At 36.9% G+C, this 15,473-nt stretch overlaps 2 protein-coding genes across 6 annotated transcripts; both read right to left on the bottom strand.

Moving 5' to 3' along the window:
- Positions 1–3: 3 nt before the first annotated feature.
- Positions 4–6,876, bottom strand: LOC122821668 (5-hydroxytryptamine receptor 3A-like). Its single transcript, XM_044099782.1, has 9 exons — positions 6,649–6,876; positions 5,196–5,362; positions 4,943–4,987; positions 4,715–4,824; positions 2,788–2,960; positions 2,549–2,709; positions 2,266–2,476; positions 1,892–2,035; positions 4–1,167 (listed from the first exon to the last, which is right to left on the bottom strand). The coding sequence occupies exons 1-9, from the start codon at positions 6,683–6,685 to the stop codon at positions 917–919; spliced, it is 1,299 nt and encodes a 432-aa protein (XP_043955717.1). The 5' UTR covers positions 6,686–6,876; the 3' UTR covers positions 4–916.
- A 119-nt stretch (positions 6,877–6,995) lies between these two features.
- tsen54 (TSEN54 tRNA splicing endonuclease subunit) lies at positions 6,996–15,051 on the bottom strand. Of its 5 annotated transcripts, XR_006369048.1 has the most exons (13): positions 14,937–15,029; positions 13,467–13,625; positions 13,298–13,361; positions 12,503–12,586; positions 12,335–12,433; positions 12,210–12,262; positions 11,224–11,331; positions 10,018–10,423; positions 9,809–9,944; positions 9,677–9,737; positions 8,376–8,489; positions 7,228–7,473; positions 6,996–7,120 (listed from the first exon to the last, which is right to left on the bottom strand). XR_006369048.1 is itself a non-coding variant. In XM_044099778.1 (12 exons), exons 1-12 carry the CDS (start codon positions 14,990–14,992, stop codon positions 7,323–7,325), a joined length of 1,491 nt encoding a protein of 496 aa, XP_043955713.1. In that variant the 5' UTR covers positions 14,993–15,051; the 3' UTR covers positions 6,996–7,322. The 5 variants fall into 5 exon arrangements, 4 of the variants coding, with proteins under 4 accessions (XP_043955713.1, XP_043955714.1, XP_043955716.1 ...); XM_044099778.1 differs by having other exon boundaries at positions 6,996–7,473; positions 14,937–15,051; XM_044099779.1 differs by having other exon boundaries at positions 6,996–7,473; positions 13,467–13,595; positions 14,937–15,031.
- Between the last annotated feature and the right edge of the window lie 422 nt (positions 15,052–15,473).

Raw genomic sequence — 15,473 nt, forward strand, 5'->3', positions numbered from 1 at the left:
GGGATTCCACTTTATGGTCAATAAATACACTTCAATGCAATGCAAGTCTTACTTTATTGCACCATTCACACATAATATTTATTACCGATGATAATGAAGTTTAGGAATACAGAAAACAACAATTAAATTCATAAATAAAATCCCCAGACCTTTCATTGCTTTATAGACCATCAGAAATGTTTTAAGATCCTTCCTTTCACAAAATATTTATTTTTCAGTGACCTCTCTTGATAACATAACAATCAATAAAATAAATTTTAAAAAGATGAGTAAAGTTAAATCCTGATGCAACAATTTCTGTCTTTTTGGGATCAAATTTGAGAAATTTCTGAGACATTCACTCATTTATAAAAGTCACAAATACATCAAATTGGAAAGTAAATAAAATCGTCATCAGCATATGGAGATACTCTGAAACCTCTGCAAGGTGAAACATGCAGCTTTTGAACAGATGGGGCCCAAGAACGGAGCCTTGAGGAACGCCAGACTCCGACTTATTTTAGGAAATATACAAATTTCTCTGCTCCCATTTTACCAACTGAGAGTTGAATCCAATTCAGAACAATTTGTCTGTAGAGTAAAACAAACATTTTTGATGTTCAGAATATCTTTTCTCTGCATATTTTGCATCTTTATGACTAAATTAATTCAATATGTTTTATTACTTTGGTTTTAAAGTTAGCATGTTAATTATTTTTCCATCATATGAACATACATTATGTCTGCATTGGCTTTGAAGTAAATTACAAAGTTTACATTTCATATGTGTAACATTTTATTGTGAACAAAGAGAAAACCTGTAAAAGTATGAGGAAAAATGTTGTCTGTTTAAATTCATGCATATATTAAGAAAAAAAACAGACTTAGCAGTATCCACTGACAAATATCACTGTATGTAGAAAATCCAGATAAAAATTCAAAGATTAATCCATCCAACACATATATACATCACAAAGGCAGCAAAAGTCAAAAGATATCCAACAAAAAACAGATTATCGATGATTGTGGCCATCCTTCGGTAGCATCTGGGCTTCTTCTGACTGCCAGCTTCCTGTCGAGCGGCTTTCACTTCCTCCAGGATCAGCTTCAGCAGCTCCACATCACCCAGTTTACCCAGAGCGAAAAAACTCTGCTCTGGTTTCACTTGTCCATTCTCTTCATCGGCCTCTTTAAACCATTAAAATATAATTAATCAATTAATTAATCATGTAATAATTTAACTCCAAATACAAATAGCACAGATTTCAGATTTGTATTCTTAACCTACAACCACGACTGTTTTTAATGTTTATTTCAGTCATTAGAGATTTGAAATAGACATGCAGATTTCTGATATAAACTCTTCACACCTGATAGTCCGGTAGACTCTGTTCGATTGGGGAACTAAATTTACAGTCGCTGTGTTTCATTTTCACACTGTATTGTGTCGAATGAGCCAACCTGTTCCCCCCCTGGCCTGTGGGGGCGCTGCACCAAGAACCACTGAAGAAAACGACTGAAAACCCTCTGAAGACACTGAGAGCAACTTCCTTCTTCACCAAATGGAAACAAAAATAAAGTGGGGTCAGATTCTAGCGACAGGCTAGCGGTAAACTAGTGCGTTTGTTTTGGTTGAATTTACCCAGAATGCCGTGTGTTGTAGTCAAACTCTGGTCCCAGTACAAACCTCAATGTCAGTTTGGTTAAGTGAACTCTGGGTCGGTTTAAATGCATTTAAGAACGGGAACCAGACTGGAGTTCTGGTCCAAATCAAACCGAGTTTAGCGGACTATCAGCTGTGAAGACGCCCCACCTGTCTCAAAACATCCACAATGGTCTTATTTCTGTGAGTAAATTATCTGTAAACAATTTAATTTAATCTATTTTTAAGACATGTTCACTAAGAACATACCTTTCTGACCTTTGATGTCCTTTTTCCTGTAGATTTTCTTACTTTCTTTATCACAACAAGGATCCAGGTTAAGCAGGAAGCTCACCAGCATGGACTCAAGCACACTGAGCCACACCAAGGTGAACACTGCGACGCAGAGGTTGGCTGGAAAAACAGGCATTTAATACAGCAGTGTAGGCAATAAACCAGTTAATCACACATTAAATTAAAACAAGCTCAACAGTTTCCATCTGCATGATTTATTGTCAAATTTAAGAAATTACAAGCTCTTATAGCTTACGTGTAATTTCAAATATACTAATATATTTTCACTAGAAACTCGAGCAAAAATACTTTGTAAAATTTTGTGTTTTTGCAGTGCGGCTTCTACTCACCAATCACCGGCATGTCTACTTCTGTCGAGGGTAAAATGTCCTTCAGAATCAGCAGCAAGACGGAGATGGACAGGAGCACAGTCACTTTAAAGCCAAACTTTTCACCCGAATCCACAGAGATGGAAAAAGAAGCCAAATCCAGGAACAGTAAATACACCAGAGGGATGATGAAGTTTATGACATAAAGAAACGGTTTTCTCTCCAATGTCACCTGAAAGAAACGCCACATTGGGGTCAGATGGACTTACAGAAAAAGAACAAACTTTCCGTAGATATTCCTTACGATGTAAGAAAGAGTGCTGTGATATCTCCACCCGTTGGTTATGTTTCCATTGACTAATTCGATGTCTTTCAGACCCCATTCTCCCTGAGTGATCATGAACTGCGTGGATGTGACCATCAGAACCGAGTCGTTTTTGGCTGATCCGAGGACCAAGCTGTTCACTGTGCAGAGGACAGAAAAACCTGTAATTCATCCTCCTGACTCTATCCTGGATGCTAATCTGACAGTCTGTGTTTTACCGTCACTGTCCATGGATATAAATGTGATGTTGCAACGTTGCGAATCAAAGGGAAACTTGTAGAGGTTGAAGCGGCAGGTGAAGGTCAGCGTCTGGCGGAAGACGGTGAACATAGAACCGTTGGGATGCACGATGACCCAAGGACCTTCATAGACGCTGTCGCCATCAGAGGCACTAAAGGCAACAGAAGAGGAAGCAACTTTACACTCAGATAACATCTAATGTAGCTTACAATGCTGAGAAAAGGCATTTCCCCTTTCACAGTTCTTCTATTTTTGCCTTTGTCACACTTACACGTTTTAGATTGTCAGTTAAATAATATTATCACAAAAGGAAACACAAGAAATAGTTTTAAAAAAGCCATCCAAACCAACCAGATGCATTGCACATAGTTTTAATGTTGCATAAAATTTTACAGCTGCAACTAAAATGCACACATAAACAACAACAGCTGGACTTTGGTCCAAAACCAGTAAGAGGACGAGAGTTGATGTTAGTGATACAGGATGTAGAGGAAATGCTGCCCTGGGTGTCAGTTTTATGTTGAGGCGGCAGCTGTTGAATGTACCTAAAAAAGTAACTTGTAATCTAACTTAGTTACTTTTAAAATCAGTCAGTTAGGTAACTAAGGGTGTTTTTCACACCTGACAGACTCAGTTTGATTAGTGACCAAAGTTTCAACATTTGTTCCATTTTCAGCTTCTCTTTCTCTCTGCTCTGAGTCAAACCAACCAAACCCTTTGAGCAACCTGTTCCCCTCCTGGCCTGTGGGGGCGCTGCACCAAGAACCACAGGCCAGGAGGGCCACTCTTACTGAAGGAAATGACACAAAAATCTCTGAAGACACTGAGCGCAACTTCATCTTCACAAATGTAAAGAAAAATTGGAGGATTTGAGGTTGGAGAATTTTTCTTTTGTCCTTGGTAAATGACAACGAGCCATTTCTCTTGCTAGCTCTAAGCTAGCACATTTCTTTTGGTTGTATTTACCCAGAACTCCCTGGACTGTAGTCCACTTCCTGCTTTTGGAACGATCTCCAGTCTGCTTGGCGTTCACATATAAATTCAAACCATACCAGAATTCACTTCAACCGAACCGACACCGAGGTTTGTAGGACCAAAGTTTGCTTCTTTGGTCAGAGTTCCCATAGAGTTTATTTACTCCTCCCCAAACGAACTGGACTTTCTATTCAAATGGTCTGGAGTTTGATTGAAGCGAGCCAAATAGCTTCCAAATAGTATTCCATTCCCAAAGTGCATCTTTATACTTCCATCCAACAGAGGACTTTATATTAACTTCCATCCAATTTATTAACAACCCAGTGACTAACCCAGATATTTTTCCAAACACAAACTATTACTAGTGCATTCCTAACCAGAACTAAATTCACACCAGACACTTTAATCAAACTCCAGTCCATTTGCGTAGAAGGTCTGGTTTGTTTTGGTGAGGTGTGAATCTGTAACAAAGTCTGCTGTGCCTACAAACCTGGATCTGGGTTCTGTTTAAGTGAACTCTGGAATCCATATGTGAATATCAAGTGGAATGTCAAGTGGTCCAGAGACCGCTCCAGAAGCAGGAAGTAGGCTACAACGCAGGGTATTCTGGGTAAATACAACCAAAACAATAGTGCTAGTCTAGCGATAGCGGGAGAAAAACAGACAAATCCTGCAATTGCTGAAATCTGAAGTTGCTCTCAGTGTCTTCAGAGGTTTTTGTGTTGTTTCCTTCAGTGGTTCTTGGTACAGCGCCCCCACAGGTGGGGAGGGGAACAGGTTTCTCCTTTAGTTTGATCAAAAGTTGTCAACCAAGAAAATTAAAACTTTCCACAAATGACCTCTCTCTGTCAATGAAAATGGTCCTCAATGGGTATTATATACAAGTGCACACACACACACACACACACACACACACACACACATACTCACTCTTGTTGAATGATTATTTCCGGGATCCAGAGTTTTGCTTTGGGAACAGAAACCTCATGTATCCCACAGAAGTCGGATTGATTCCAACTTAGAAATTCATTCGTCCAATACTTGTAAGAAAAAAACTGAAGATGAGCTATACAGAGTGTTTCTAGCATTTACAATTTAGTAATGATGAATATACGTCATTTTATCAGATTGAATGAAATGTTTAGTGAGAAATCTTACCTTCGTGACAAAAATGTGACTTGTGACAGTTTGGGACTTCTCATTCTGCAGACATCAAGACAGCAAAGAAACCTGTGATATAATTTAGCTATTGTGCTAATTCCTGCATATTTACACTGCCGTTAAGTGTGGTGATGTTGATTAATGTGTAATATCCAAATCAAATAAATACATTAAAATAAAAAATAAAAAACTCTTTGGAAAATTTGGCTAAATGAAACATTTGAATGAAACAAATAAAGAGGAAACTTACAACCCCTAAAATGCCGTACAGCACCATCTCCAGGTCCACTTTGGTGATGGTGGTCCAGTTTTTCACTGGTCGGATCATTTCCAGACCCGTATCTGATGCAGTCAGGTTTAGGTGTTCCAGTAAACCATAATATGTGCAATCTGAAGACAAACTGCTGCAAAGACCTGCTGCAAACAACACAACAAAATCCAGATCTGAACACAAACTCAAGACATATTCTGTGTCTTGATTCCTACTTGCAATATAAACATTTTTTAAGTAACAGACGTACCAGCAAATATCACAAAAGCAAAAATCCGTAGAGCTGCCATGCCTCCCTTTAGTTCATTTCAATCTGAGTGAACCTTTATAAACCGGGAAGCTGCTTACATAAACGCAACAACAAAAACGTGCAAATGAGGCTTTGAAGGAGCCATTTAAATGCATCTTCTGTTTGTTCATCTCATCTACAGGAAAACAAAATAATAAACCCTTCAAGCATTTCAATTGTTCTCCACCAGCTGCAGGAAAAGTCAACATTTGAGTTTGACACCATGTGGAAGGTTTTCATTCAGATAACGAAGCTTAAGTTGCCTGTAACTGTCGAGCACTTTAATTAAATGGATATATATTACATTACTGTTCACATAACGCTTTAAATCGATGTAAAGCAAATAAAAACTATTATTTGCAAAATATTCTGTGAGCATATTTGGTATCTTAACTTAAATTTTTGGTTGCAGTTTGTACCATCCAGAAACTTCAACAGACCAATTTTGATAAATTTACAGGTTACCTTTCAGATTTTATTATACAGTATGGATTACTTTCTCAGAACTCACAGGTCAGGCTTTTGAAATTAACAAAGTTACTTTATTTTCTAATCAAATGTTACTCTCAGAATACAACTTTTGGATTCTGATAGTCTGATAGAGTATATTACTGATATTTCTCTATCAAAACCCAAGGGTTCTGTTACAGTACTTGTAAGTTACTTTATAAGAAGTACCTTGCTTTCTGGTAATCCTAGGATTACCAGAAAATTTGGTTGCTTGGTTAGAAACTCAACAAGTTGAAATGAAAATAGAATTTGGGAAAATCTGTTTACTTGGGTTAAAAGGTAAAGATAGAGGATTTTATTTATATAGCACATTTTCAGCAACAAGACAAAACAAAGTGCTTTTTAAAAAAGCGTTCATACAGGATGGACATCATAAATGTGTAATTTGAATTTGACCAGCACAGATAATACCTCTGGTATCAGATAATTTAATGTCAGAGGATTGTTGACTTCTGTTAAACACATTCAGATCTAACGCTGTCTCTTCCCCAAAACTCTTAGTTATTAAAAATGCTTGAACAGTTTCATAAATTAAGACAATTCTTCTTCCTCTCACACCGTGGCTTCGGAAAAACAGTGTTTTGGCAAACTACCGCGACAAAAATTCACCCTAACTGTTGTTTTATTGGTCACCTGTATCGATGGAAGACCGGAACCTTTTGTTGCGCATCTGGTAGCCTACGTCCGCTAATCGGTTCAGCAGCGCTTCAAACCGCTTCTCTCGGCCACTGGGGGTTCATTTTTGCTGCTACCAATCTGATTTGACGCTGAAAAGACTATTTCTGCATTCATGTTGCACTAGAAAGATTTATCTGATCAGCGAAGCTATTCAAGAGACTAAACTAGCATCTCAATGTTAAACATGTAGCATTAGCTAACGCTGATGTCGACCAGTCCACATTTTTAAAGAAGCTCCATGAATGATCAGGGCTTACTGATGGTCGATTAACCAAAATAACACATTAAAAACATTACACGTCTCTGTTGTCGAGCTCACATGTCTGTTTATTCAACAATCTTGCAGCAAAAATGTTAAATTGAGAGCGTTGCTTATTTTGAAATTAATTAATTACAGACTGCAATTTACTTGAGTACTACATGTAAACAAAGATTAATAACATAAAACAGGTAATTCTCAAGATATTGTTGGCAAAAAACAAAAGAAGAACAAGGTAAACATTTGCATTCCTTACAGGTTTCTTTGGTACAAGTGAGAAAACATTTAATTGTTTCATTTGAAAACTTGAAAAAGTGTATTTTTCCATATGTAGCTCATAAAGGTTTAAAAACTCCCGGATGGATGAACCTCAGGGGTAGACGTCCCTGGGCAGCTGGAAGTCCTTGAAGGTGTAGAAGGAGATGTCTCCGTGATCCACGGCGGCGAAAACGACGGGAACGTCGCCACTCTGAAACGAAAGCTGCTTGATGACTCGCAGATCAGGAACAGGACCGTCAAAACTGAAACAGAGCAAGAAACACAATCTGCAACATTTAGGAAGTTAATCAGCAACCGGACAGACAAAAACAAACAATACTGAACATTTTCTTAAACATTTTTTGAACAAAAATATTTAATTCAGTGGAGTCGAAACATTTTACACCGTGGGTCAAAATTACCAAGCTAAAAGCACAACTATTGATTTTTCTAATGCAAAATTATTTTATTGGGAATTAGTTTCTTTTCACATGCTCAGCAACAAATTATCGTGCTGCTTTAATGAAAGATCCAAAAAGCAGAAAGTGGACTACAGCGCAGGGCATTCTGGGTAAATACATTGAAAACATGCTAGCCTAGCGCTAGCAGGAGAAACGGTTCGTGGTCTCTTTAGCGAAAGACAAAAGAGAAAACCTCCAACCGCTAAAATCTAACACCACTCCATTGTGTTTACATTTTGTGAAAAAGGAAGTCGAGTTCTTCTTCAGAGGTTTCATGTCGTTTCCTATAGTAGTTTTTGGCGCAGCGCCCCCACAGACGAGGAGAGGAACAGATTATTCAATTAGTTTGGATCGTTTGAACAGCAGCAGCTGAAAATGTAACAAAATCTGTTTTAAGTAAAACGTTACTAGAGATTACTCGGCCATTAAAATGAAAGCAAAAAACTTAATAAACCTGTCTATTAAAAGAAAACTTTTGTACCTAAAATTTTCTATTTATGATATAAATTTGAAAATCTCACACAAAGAAAAATACAAAACGTCTCTGTCTGCATCAGCTCCATTTAATAATGTCACACTTTGGACACCTGATTTAATTGACTGTTTTCACCAGAACCACAACAACAGATGTGATAAAAATGTTGTTGATTGTTTCATTGGAAGTAGATCCTGAGTAAACGATGACTCAAGCTGTCGCTGCTTACCTGCAGACACACATGCGGGCGTACGGCTTGCCCGGGTTGCTCTTTTTGAAGTCAGCCACCGAATCCGGCTGGTAAACATTGAAACAAATCCTCCATTCCTCCGAACCTTTTAACCTGAGCAGACAAAGGGACATCCATTTCTCCTGAGCGATGCAACAATTCATCACCACAGGCGTTCACCGGAGCACACGGTGACAAAACGCTGCAGCCGGAGCTTTATGGCTCTGGAAATTAAAGATCGTAAACTGTGAGAGCGGCGGGACGGGCTCGCATCTGATTTATTGTCTCCTTTCAGAGGTGACTCAGAGCTGATGGCGGCTAATTGTGTTTAACAGGAAGGTCATGTTTGTTATTATAAAGCATAATAATGTGGGCGAAACACACAGCGCTGCTGCTGATTTAACAGCTAACCCTCAAGACAGCTAACCCTCAACAGCTAACCCCTAACAGGAATTATTTTCAATTGATATTTCTATATCGCTAAATTATAGTTACACATATATTGTTTGGAGCTTAGCTTTAGCAATTAAATAAAATAAATTTAAATACAGTTTCATGATCAGATGTTAAATTTAAATAAAACTAAGTCTTTATATCTGGGATAAATGGGATAAAATTTCTATTTATAAAAATATCTGATGTTATTTTGGCACAAATACAGCAATCAATAAAAATAAAAAAAATTGGGCATAAATTTTCCTACATTCATTTGATTATTTCTAGTAAAAATGATTTTTTTTAAAGTCCACTAATTAAAAAAGCACATGAATGTAAATTAAAGAAAAGGAGAATGAGCTAAAGACCTTTACAGAAAACAGACTAAAAGATTTTAAATTTTTAATGTAATTTGTTTTTAAGAAATTAACCAATAATGGATAAACAAGTAAAACTTATAGAATTAATAATATTAGTTTCAATAGTGATGAAAGAAATTTTTAATCAGAATTGGGGAGTTACTGACTTTAAACAAGCTCCTATTTTATCTCCTTATTTCAAGTACATTAAGATATTTGCACTTGGAACGAAACCAAAGATTTTGTGTTTTTGCAGTGCACGTCCTAAAGAGGAAATTTATAGCATAATCAAGTAACAGTTTCTTTCAGTTGTTATAAAAATTCTATATGAATCAAATATGACTTAAAATAAATTTTACTTCCTAATTTATCGCTTTGAAATTGGGCCTCTGTCTCTTTAGAAACTCCTGCTCTTCCAACTTGGCTCCTCTCTTCATAAACCTGTCAAACTGTTTGAAACGATATAAAAACATCTAATCACGTCGTTTAAAGTCATTTTCTTGGTACCTGGCTGCTCCCTCCAGCAGGTCAGTCGATTTGATTACGCTGATTTTCTCCAGCAGCTCCGCTGAAATGAAACAGAGATAATCTCAGCTTCTGACCGGGAGGAGAAAATCCTCGGCTCCGGCCTGAACTCACCGGTGGAGATGGGCCGAGTCGGGTCGTGTAGAGGCTGAACTTCCCCGCTCCATAAGTGAGCGGGTCGGCCTTGCCGCTTCGCCTGCCGCCGCTCCAGCAGCTTGTGGTACTCCGCCCAGTTTCTGCACCTCTGGACCTGAAGACCTGAGAATTACTCCCTCAGAAACTGGAAACATTCACATTTTATTCCTTCGTCTGGAGGATTTCACCTCTTTGTCTTTGTTCACATTCCGCCGCCGCTGCCGTCTCTCCCTCGCCACCTCCTTTGGAGACATTTTCACTTTCCGCAGGTTTATCCTCCGCATCCAGGGGGCGACGTTGCACACACCAGGCGTCACGCCGCTGGGAAGCAGCGAGGCGTCTGGAGGGGCGAGGCGGCCGGCGGAGCCCAGGTCAGGGAAACAGATGGAGCTGAAGTCCCAGCGCCGAGGACCGGGGGCTGACCTTTGACCCGCCTGCCGCTCGGGAGCATCCGCCGGCCACCAGGCCCGGGCCTGAACTTCACCTGGCGCGGCGGGGGAGGAAGTCTGAGGCGGCGCTGAGGCCACCAGGTGGGACTCAGGTAGTTTATCATCCTCCTCCATTTCCTCAGCCTGAGACTCTGCTGCTGTTTTACTGAAACGACAGAAAGAATAAACATTTAAAAACATTTCAAATGTCGCAATTTAAACTTCTTCAAGTTACAACTAATGATTATTTTAGGTATCAATTAATCAATTTGTTCTTTTATTTTTAAAATTATTTTAGTTATTGCCTAATCCAGTGGTTCCCAATTCCAGTCCTCAGACCCCCTGACTGCATGTTTTAGGTGTTTCCCTTCTGCCACACACCTGGATTGAATCTTTGGGTGATTAACAGGCTCCTGCAGCACTTGGTGGCTGCAGAAGATGTCATGCAATCATTTGAATCAGCTGTTCTGGTGTAGAGGCACATCTAAAACATGCAGGCAGGGGCCCAGAGGACCGGAATTGGGAACCACTGGCCTAATCTATTTACCTTTCTGTTATTTTTTTATTATTTTTAACAGTTATTGATTTGTTGTTGATTAATCTATCAAATATTATTTTGATTTTTTTTCACGATTATATTAGTTATTTATTAATGTATAAATTATTATCTTTGATTTGTTTCTTTTTATGATTATTTTACTTATTGATTAATCGTTATCTAGAAGATACAGACTTTTCTGACATGAGCAAATAAAAATTTATGTTTTGCAAATAACATTTTCTCTTCATGAGAAAAAATTTATTTGAATAAAAATTGTTGTTTTTTTTCCAAAATAAAATATTTCATTACAAAAAAATTGTCGTTATAATTCCAAAAGTTTTGACCACAATGAATTTATTTTGTTGAGATTAGTTTTGGTTTGACTGAATAAAGTAAATAATCGATTAGGAGACTAACTGTCTGACCTGGAGGTGGACGCCGGGCTGGGGCTGCGTTTCCTCTTCAGCTGCCTCCCCCCGCGCTCCCGCGGCCGAGGCAGGTTCAGCTGCCGGGCGTAGGGCGACGGCTCGCAGCTGAAAGGAAGAAAACCAAACAATCAGCCTGCAGAACCCGTGAAGACAAACTCACACAACAATCAGACTGAAAACAGAAACTTAGAAACTACAATTCCACTATCAGCACACATTAATATCCCTCTGAATTACCATAAATCTGATTATTTTTAATCATCTACAGCAAATTACAGCCACTACATTGAGACTAAAACTGAATTCTGCCTAAAAATATTTAACTTTTAAGGTTACAACAATTAAAGTCCTTATTGGGCCTCATTAAATTTATTAAAATGGCTGAAAATGTTTTTTTTTTAATCACTAACTTTCTTAAGACTGAAAGATAAAAACCTTTCTGCTTTAAATAAATTTTCTTTAGAGCTGAAACCATTAATCAGAGTAATCTGATTAATCTGATTAATCAAGTTTTGAAATAATTATCAACTAATTTAATTGCTGTCATTTGCTGAATAAACATGTTCAGAATATTAATTACGCCAAAATTGCTCAAAAATATATTTACATTTTGCATTTAAGAAAAAAGAAAAACATTTTTTTAAAACATGTTTTACCCAAAACTCTTAAAGTGGAAAATTTAGCTTCACCTGGTTCTAATTCAATAAAATAATTCAGTTTATTGTCTGAATTATTTGTTTATTTGCATCTTTTAACATATTTCTATTAAGTGGTTACATTACAAATATATAGAATATGACTCACTGATTGTCAGATTAATGAATTATGAAAATAATTGATTTGTATTTTAAAGATCTAAAACCATTAGAAATGCATTAAAGTCAACAATACAGTTTTATCCTAATTAGATTTTTTAAGTGCTGATTTAACTTTTTTTACACTTTAAAACAAACAGAAAATTTTCCACCTTCAGATTCTGTTACCTGGGATCAAACCTGTGCACCACATATCCGAGGCGCTTCAGATGACCGAACACCTTCGTTGTAGAGGAAGAACGATCAGATCAGCGCAGACAAGAACGTTCCAGCGTTCAGACTCAAGACTGCACCTGATACTGCTGCAGACTCACAGAGTCTGAGGACAGGAACGCCTCGTAGCCGTCCTGGATGGACAGCGGCAGGTCCTGATGGAACACCTGCAGGTTGCCCTGAAACACACACACGGTCAGCCAGAGGCGCCAGTGGAGCCAAACCTGAGCAACATCTCACACACTCACACACTCCATCAGGTAGAGCGCCTCTTCAGGGAGGAGGAACTGCTTCCCTTCTGCAGAAAAACCCATCGTCTGCCAAAATTTACCCTGAAAAAGGAGATAAAAATACAAAATAAGTATTATCAGCTTCTAGAAATAACAAAGTAACAATTTAGAATGTAAAAATCTGAAATGATTTTTACATTTTATGCCCCCCATCCACTGTTCAACTTTAAATAACATCAGAAAAAAACATCAGAAAAAAAACAATAATCCCAAAATTTACATTTTTATTAAAAAAAATGTTTCCATCAATACAGACAACCAAAAAACACAATAAAAATATATTTGACAATATTTTAAAAAGCTACAAAAGATGCCAGAAATTAATAGAAACGTAAATAAAACAAAAATAAAATTTGAGTAATAATTAAAGATAAAATAATACAAAATGAAGAATGTTTAAAATAAAGTAAATCTAAGAACAAAAGAAAATACAGAAATAAGGAATAATAATTGTAGTAATAATAATAATTATTATTATTATTGTTATTTTAAAACAAGTCTAGACTGATTGCATAATATTCTAAGAAAGAAATGTGACAAATGCAAACATTTCTGGCTAGTTAATAGTTTTAGTGAACAACAAACTGCAAATCAAACATTCTTAAGTTATATTTTTAGCTAATTAGTACAGAGCTCCAGAAGTCTATCTCTTTCCCAGCATGCACCACTTTTCAGACAAATAAACAGCAAATAAACAGCAAATAAAACAGCAATAGGCTGTTTTATTGAATGAATCAATTAAAAAAAACTCACAGCAGGAGCCTGAAGCTCCACAATCCGCTCACCGGGACTCCAGACGGCTTTCACCAGGTTTCCTCTGCAGAGACAGAAAAACAGACAAAACTGAGCTGAAACCTTCTTCACCACCTAAAAATGATAAAAAGCCACTGATTTAAAGTGAGGAGTCTGGTATTTCACTGACAGCCTCTCGACCCGCTCCTCTGAAATGAGACTCCAGTGTTCATCCAGGCTCTGCTGCAGCCGCTGCTTCTGCTCCTCCGAGTCGTCCGGATAGAAATCCTTCTGCCCTCGGGCCGGGATCTTATGGCTCCTGGAGCGAGCGGCAAACAGCTCACATGGACTGCAAGTTATTTACAAACAGAACAACTAAACTCAGCGACAGCAACTTCCTGTTTCAGACAAAATTCACCAAAAGCTACAAAGTGCAACCTACAGAGCACCAGAAAGTTGACCGGCTCAGAGATTTCTATAACACAATAACTACCTGATAACTATTTACATTTTAATAAAAACACATTGACATTAAACGCGTTGGTGGATGTTTGCATTAAGAGATTAAATTCTAACCACAAGATTGAATGTATGCAAGAGAGAATCTTTTTTTAAATTAATTGTAAAAATTATAAAAAAATAAAGTGAAGATGTATCACTCTCAAACTTTAATTTGATTTAATCCTTCCAAAACAATAATTAATCAGTATTACTGCACATAACTTATTTGAACATTTAAGATGCAGGAAACAACAGATCTTCTCTAAAACGTTTTTTAATTATTTAAAATAAAAGCAGCCAACAACTTTAGTTTTCAGGATACAAAGAAATGTTTTTAACCCATTACATTGTGTTTTTATCCATTAAAGTCTCACTTTCATCGAGTACTTCAATAAAAATGTGGAAAGGTGGTAAATATACAGCAGAATTGGATGAAAGAAATCATCACAATATTGAGCAATTTGACATTTATTATTATTCAAACTAACCATCTAGTCCCTAAGATCACATGTGTTTCAAACAAACTGAAAACAAAATTAAAATAATTAAACAAACATCTGACTTATTCTCAGAAATTTTCTAATTAAACGCTGTAAAATTCAACACTTTATGGGATTAAAATTACACTTTTTAACCTAGCTTTGCAAAACTAATTTGCCATCTTATTGAATTTCATAGCCTCATTATTAACATTTTCTCCCTTTAAGACGTTGAAATAATCGTTTTATTGTCGAGAACTAAGTATGTACACCTAGAGAAAATATTATAAAATATTTTATGTTCAACTGATATAAACAAAGGGTACTGCAAAGCTTAACAATATTAATCAACACAACCAAATTTATACAAAAATAAAGTAAAAGAAATACAACTTCAAGGTTCATTAAGACAATTTAGAAACACGGATAAAACCTTTGCACACCTAACTGGATGTATGAGTTCTTTGGCATTTGTTCATCACCTATTATTTAAAACAATAACTCTGCACTGAGTCATTTGATTATGATTCACTGCAAAGAAACGTGATTCACTTTAGACCATGTTGACGAGAAGGCAGTTAGAAATCCAAAAATCAGAGACAAACACCCACCAAAAGACAAAACTAATATTTTAAACCTGCTTATTACCTTGTGATTGTTGTAATTAAACTGAATCAAACCTTAATATTTCATTAAAGAAGTTCTCTGCGCTTTCTGGCTTATTTTGGTCCGCCATGACAGTCTCTCCGCCGGCCGCTACCACTTCCTGCTCCTCTTCCGGGTCCTAAAGCCCGCCCAGTTCCATAATAAAAATAGTTAGAAATACGGCCACAGGAGGGCGTCAAATCACACAAAAAACTTTTCCTGGTTTTTAAACTATATTTTCTTCTGGATTTTGTTTGTATTATATCTTTAAATAATTATGTGTTTAAATATACCATTTACTGAAAAAAATCATTGAATATGTGTGAGATTATAGATGATAAAACTGTTAATCGATTTAGTTAAAATTGTTTTAGTCCAGCCTTGTTAGTGGTCCATTGAAAAGTTGTAGTTTTTACTTATTACTTCACAAATCAGAATACCCAACGCATTTAGGTTTTATTTATACTGATACGAGCAAATACAAGTGGATTTTTCTCTTGGGTAGCAGTGCTGCATGTCTTGGAGTTTATGTATGTTTTAATTCATATCTTACTAGAAAAACAAACATTTGA

This window comes from Gambusia affinis, linkage group LG19 (assembly GCF_019740435.1).
Source record: "Gambusia affinis linkage group LG19, SWU_Gaff_1.0, whole genome shotgun sequence".
Lineage (NCBI taxonomy): Eukaryota > Metazoa > Chordata > Actinopteri > Cyprinodontiformes > Poeciliidae > Gambusia > Gambusia affinis.

Excerpts from the sequence above, each read along its gene's own strand:
- LOC122821668 (XM_044099782.1), bottom strand. The coding sequence starts at position 6,685 with ATGCGCAACAAAAGGTTCCGGTCTTCCATCGATACAG. Across the intron at positions 2,710-2,787 it reads TATATCCATGGACAGTGACG|TGAACAGCTTGGTCCTCGGA; the intron begins GTAAAACACAGA and ends TCCTCTGCACAG. Across the intron at positions 2,036-2,265 it reads AGTAGACATGCCGGTGATTG|CCAACCTCTGCGTCGCAGTG; the intron begins GTGAGTAGAAGC and ends CTGTTTTTCCAG.
- tsen54 (XM_044099778.1), bottom strand. The coding sequence starts at position 14,992 with ATGGCGGACCAAAATAAGCCAGAAAGCGCAGAGAACTTCTTTAATGAA. Across the intron at positions 12,263-12,334 it reads TGAGTCTGCAGCAGTATCAG|GTGTTCGGTCATCTGAAGCG; the intron begins GTGCAGTCTTGA and ends TCTACAACGAAG. Across the intron at positions 11,332-12,209 it reads GTGCACAGGTTTGATCCCAG|CTGCGAGCCGTCGCCCTACG; the intron begins GTAACAGAATCT and ends TCTTCCTTTCAG.